The sequence below is a fragment of the Ceraceosorus guamensis genome (genome assembly GCF_003144195.1).
Source record: "Ceraceosorus guamensis strain MCA 4658 unplaced genomic scaffold IE81scaffold_54, whole genome shotgun sequence".
NCBI lineage: Eukaryota > Fungi > Basidiomycota > Exobasidiomycetes > Ceraceosorales > Ceraceosoraceae > Ceraceosorus > Ceraceosorus guamensis.
Window position 1 is genome coordinate 1 of NW_020290049.1, and position 5,611 is coordinate 5,611.

At 54.1% G+C, this 5,611-nt stretch overlaps 2 protein-coding genes across 2 annotated transcripts in view; one reads left to right on the forward strand and one right to left on the reverse strand.

Annotated features, from left to right (window-relative positions):
- Positions 1-409: 409 nt before the first annotated feature.
- IE81DRAFT_331301 (hypothetical protein) lies at positions 410-1,615 on the reverse strand (the record flags this gene model as incomplete). Its single annotated transcript, XM_025515238.1, has 1 exon — positions 410-1,615. The coding sequence occupies one exon, from the start codon at positions 1,613-1,615 to the stop codon at positions 410-412; it is 1,206 nt and encodes a 401-aa protein (XP_025368033.1).
- Positions 1,616-4,146: 2,531 nt separating this feature from the next.
- Positions 4,147-5,611, forward strand: part of IE81DRAFT_200321 (hypothetical protein) — a 6,775-nt gene continuing 5,310 nt past the window's right edge. The window contains exons 1-2 of the mRNA XM_025510876.1: positions 4,147-4,359; positions 4,460-5,611. Coding sequence (XP_025368034.1) covers positions 4,476-5,611 — 1,136 coding nt within the window. The 5' untranslated portion in view covers positions 4,147-4,359; positions 4,460-4,475. The remainder of the gene's footprint in view (positions 4,360-4,459) is intronic.

The window sequence follows — 5,611 nt, forward strand, 5'->3', positions numbered from 1 at the left end:
TTGTGTCAAGTATGCTGAAGATGACTCAACTTAAGGGACCAAGCTGAACTTAGAAGCACTTTGTGCCATCCCTGAAAGACTTTTGTGCAATCCAATTCCAGAAAGTCTCATGCCATAGCCTCATGTAGCTCACTGTAACAAAGAACAAACACTTTTCTCAGAGATGACCAAGTTAGGCACTCTAACCAGACCATCTTGAGGTTAGATGGACCTCATGCTGTCAAACCTGTAGGGTTTTTGGCGCTGCTTTAACAAATGGCTCTCCTTGAGCTCCTCTAGATGCCTATAACACAAACTCCAAAAACCCTATTCCACACCCCCTTGTAACCCTAACCCTAACCCTAACCCTAACCCTAACCCTAACCCTAACCCTAACCCTAAACCCTAACCCTAAACCCTAACCCTAACCCTAACCCTGGTGTTTCTGATATGGTGGACTTGCACTGGTCCTTTGCTGATAGTTCTGACGTGGTGGTTGATGCGGGCGAGGCTCATAGCTCTGATAGCGCTCCTTGCGCGGCGGCGCTCTGTCCGTGTCCTGACGGTATCCCTGATACGTCTTATATGTTGGGTTGTTGAAGCTATTGGCGCGCAGGCCATCTTCAAGGTTCATGATAAGTCGACGGAACTCTTCCAGCGTAGTTGAGGTGTTGACAGACGAGTGAATGAACGGGTGCATGCTGATTGGCATACCCATGATGATCTCTTGGATCTTCATCGACGTCTTCAGCCCATTACTATAGCGCTTGTTGATGAGATTGAGCTTGTCCTGGAAGTATGTGGAGAACGGTTCATCTGGACGCAGACGGCGTCGAGAGAGCTCCATGTGGATCTGATCCAAGTAGTTGGGTGCTCTGAACGCGTTACGGAAGGCATCCTGCCAGTTGCCCCACGTATGGTAGTCATAGCGCTGATCCTTCAGGCCGACAAACCAATTGCGTGCGCTGTGCTCTAGCAGACGTGGAATAAGCTTCAGTAGCTGACTCTCCGTTTGACCGGAGAACTCATAGATAGCTGTGACTTGTTCAAGCCACGTGTCCACGTCACGCTTGCCTTTATATGATCCATCATACTTAGGGAAGTCTTCTACACGGAGTCGAGCTGGCGTCTCTGCGGCAGGCTCGCGCGTAGTCTCGCGCGTATAGGGGCTGATAGTAGCTCTCGTACGCTGTGGTGGTTCCTCTTCTTCATGCTGCTGTTGTGGAGCAGGCGCTGATAGTGCTCGCGCCAGCATCTGTTCCATACGCTGGATAGTGGAACCCAGTTCCTGGATCTTAGCCTGATCCTTTGTGCGCTGCGCAATGTCTTGTTCACGCTCTTGTTGGTGTTGCGCAATGTCTCTGTTGCGCTCTTGTTGGTGCTGCGCTCTGTCTTCAGCCCTTTGCTGATCAAAGCGCTCTTGTAGCTCCGTCATACTGGTAGCTAGTAGCTCGTCATGGAGCGTTGTCCGCTCTGTCCGCTCTGTGTCCTGTTGTTCTTGCTGCGCTTGCTGCGCTTCTTGTTGCTCTGGTAGCGTTGTACGTGGTGGAGCTGAAGGTGAACGGCGTCCTGTGGCCAATGCTTCACTCATAGTTTGGCGGTTCCTACCGCGGGTGTTCAAAGCGATGTCCGACATCGTATAATCTGATACGTCAAGCAAGACCCGGTCTTCTTGAGTAGCAGTACCTTGATCAAACACAAGGTCGTCTACTTGCACTGGTGTCCGACAGTGGGTAGACCGCGTTGGCTCAAACCTGGCTTCAACGGGGACTCAGCAGCATTTTTGGCAGCCCTGCTGTAGAAGGAGCTACCTTCTCTTCTTCCTTACCCTGGCAAGGAAGGTACAAGCACCAAGTTCTGAACTTGTGCTGAGGCTATAAGATGACGCTTATACCTAGAGGATCCCGGATCCTACAGTCTTGATGCGTCCACCAAGCTGTTCTTAAGTTCCACAGTCGAGTTTCCTTTAGCTGGTCCCCTGCAGTGGTCACCAAATGTAACGACGCATCCTCCGAGTGAAGACGTACGCCTGCGCAAGTAAGGTCCTTGTGCAATTGAGCAGAGGGCTAGCTGTTGTTAGGCGGCGGAACTCGACGGCAGTAGGCTGTGGAGAAGGGGAGGAGGTGAGTGGGAGACAGCTGGGTGATCAGGCCAGTGTCGGGCGGCAGTCAGATGTGGAGGTCAGTCGAGGAAGTGGGCAGGAAGATTGGGTGAGGGAAAGTTGTATTGCAAAGTGGGAGAGGCCTTGGGGGGCCTCTATATATATCTTACAGGTCTTTCTGAGAGACAGAGTGTGTTGTGTAACAGAATGTGTGAGAAGTAGAGTGAAATGTCCCTGAGGCAGAGTGAAATGTCTCTGAGACGGAGAAGAATGTCTGAGAGACATTCTTATGCGCGAGGTGCATATGAATGCCTGAGAGACATTCTGACTGCATGAACTATGTCTGAGAGACATTCTTGAATGTGTGAGAGACATTGTAGAATGTCTGAGAGGCAGAGTGGTGCTCGGCGCGCAGTGGTGGATGTGTATGAGTCAGAGTGTGGGGCGCGCAGAGCATAAGGCATGGATTTGGGTACAGGACAGCGTCGCTTCTTTACAGCAACCATCAAGCTCTTGATCAGCTCTTGATGTTCCTAACCATCAACAAAGAGTTGTACAACCAGCTGACTTACACGCGTCGGGAGCTGGCATTGGCGGCGGAAGCAAGTGCACTCTCTCGCTCTGAGCGCCTTGATCTTCAGGTGTACCGCAGGCATCAGACTGTCCTGCTGCATGAAATTTTAGTGCAACGCAATGCAATTCAGCGTCTTTGTTTGGATTTTGACATCTTGCGCTCCAACTTACAAACCCGATGTGAGGCGCAAGCCGTCAAATTGAGGAGCTCTGTGCAGCTCTGTCCGCAGCGCACGCTTCCCCAAGGGAGGGGGAACAGCAGCTTGAAGAGGCAAGGCAAGGCGCAAGAGACTTGGCGTCCTCTCTCTAAGCTTGAGCAATGCTGCTCACTAGACAGACAGAGGCCCACGCGCCCCTTGGTAACAATACATTGCCCTCTCCTTCATACCTTCAAGCAAGATCTTGCCCTCTTGCTACAGAATGAAGCCGCACGCTCTTGTGCAAGCAACTCCCCCAGGTTTTCTACAGATTTTCTTGTTCCTTCATTGGGCACAAACCCGCAGCAAGGCAATCGCCTGCTCGCTTTGTATCCCCAACCCGTCGGCTGATGTCCCACACGTTGCGTTCGCTATAGTTGCCAACTGATCCACGCCACTCAATGCTCCTTAAACTCATTATACACAAGCTACTCAGGTTGCCAAGTGCCGACGTCTACAGATTCTCTTGTTCCTTCCAAACTCGTTGACTATCACATGGAAGAAGAACCCATCATTGCCGTAGTACGTGGCTGCCCACTGCCAGACAAGGCTCTCATCTCTATGGAACCAGCAATATACTGCCTCAAGAAGCTGGCTGCAACATGCTTGATGAGCGGCGTCAGGGAGGCGGACGATACCCGCTGCCTTGGTGAATGACGACGGCATTCAAATTTCTCACAAGTCGCGCGGCACGTGAGTATGAACGTGATCCATGTTTTGTCGCCCCGCACGTTGTGCGCATACCGCGCGTCCTGAATCCACGTGTTGTGCATCAGATGCTGCATGTTGCACTCTCACGCGCGCACGTTGCATCTTGCCGCAGAGGCAAAAATGAAGACAAAAGCGATCGGGCCCTTGCTTTGCTACCTCCACCATCTCGACCCGACGCGCGCCGCACGCGCGATTTCCGTAAAGTAGGTCTTAAGTGCAAGACGGGACGAAGGCCAAGGTGGGGAGCGGACAGGCTCCGAGTAGCTATAATTGAGAATATGCACGCGGTGGATGGTATATCAAGTCTTTTCGCCCAAAGTGCGCCAATATGGCCGCACAGGTCCTCATCGTGCTAAATGGCGACTGCGCTCGCTGCGCGCCGTGCGCATGGGTAAGCCACGCGCGTTGTGCGCCAAGCGCGCGCCGGGAAGCTCGAATCGATCACTTCGCCACCACAACTAGCCCAATCATCTGTAAGTGTAGGTGCAAGATAAGCACCCTCAATGCAGTCACATTTGATTGCTCCATTCCAGTCGATGCGACCAGGTAGAGTGCCTGACAATCGTGAGAGCATGGTATCTTCGCGATTGGGTACTCGTAGTGCCGGGAGCTCGAAGGACTCGAGATGCTCTCGACGGTGAGCGATGAGCTCTTGTGCCTGCTGGGTGTCAGGGCAAGTCTTTCATAAGGTGTCTCGCTGGCCTTGGTTTCGCTTTCCCCCCGTCACCCCCATTCTATCCTACCCCTCTACCCAACTCCCCTCATCTGATCCATCCAAAGCCTGAACTTTCTACCAATGTGAGTATTGCTCGATCGTGCGCGCGCGCGCGGCCCCTCTCCTTGCTTCTCCAACGGCTCACTTTTACGCTCTCCCATCACTTGCGCTTTACACGCCCAGCTTAAGACCGCTCAAGATGACCGGTCATCGACGCAAGGTGCAAGCGCACCAGCCTCCTCATCGCAGTCCGCCGCTGCCGACGCTCCATGCTCGTCTTTTGAGCATGGTGCTTCTCGCGACGATGGTCTGCGTCTGGGTGTCGACTTCGCCCACGTCGGCGCGCGATATCAACCTGCGTGTGTACGGCGCTCAAAAGCGTAGCCCCGACCCCGTTGAGGCCGACACACAAAGCTTTGCGCACAACAAGCGCTACGATGAGTTCGCTCTCGACGAGAGTCTTGCAAGCAAGGGCAAGCTGGAGCCGAGCACTCTCTCTGGTCGAGTCGAGGTTGGCGCCGCTACAGCGCTCGTCGGCCTTGACAAGCGCTCACCCGAGTCGGAGAACCCCAAACCGTGCGACCCGTGCTGTGCAAAATCTTGCGCGTACTACAACAATTGCGACAATGTGTGTCTCAGGAACCCGACCTGCAAGGTCTGTCAGCCTCCTCCAAAGCCCACCGCATGGAAGAGTCGCCGCGACATATCTAATCCCCCGCACGCCGACCAGAGCAACGCGGGTCAAGTCTACGACAAGCGCGCCGCCGACGGCCCTTTTGACACCGGCATCGGTACGTCAAACTCTCTGCATGAGAGAAGCGCTGCGTCCAGTCCACCGCAAACCGAGCCGGCCGACTCACGCCTCTTTTCCAAGCGCGAGACCGTCGACTTGGTATCGACCGCCGCTTATCTCACCGAGCGCAAGACTGGACCATGCGAGGCTTGTTGCTATGCCACTTGTGTCGAGAAAGGTACCTGCGACAAGCCATGCCATGGTCCTAGCACGTGTAGTGGCTGTCCTGGTTTCAAGTTTCCCCCCGCGTACGCTGAACCGGCTGATAAGCGAGAAGAGCTTCTTCTATCGGCACGCGGAGACCTCAAGCACGGAGACGAAAACCACGCCTTGGACTACGTTAAGCGCAATCGAGCCGACCCTTCTCATGCGGCAACAGTCAACACTCTCGTACGTCGTGACTTGACCTGCTCCCCTTGTTGTCCCTCGGTCTGCGCAGTCTTTGGCTTGTGCAGCACCACCTGCCATGGACCGTGCGACTGCGGCGTAGCCAAGCGTCTCATTCCTGACGAGGTTGTCCACTTTGGCGATGTCGACGCTCT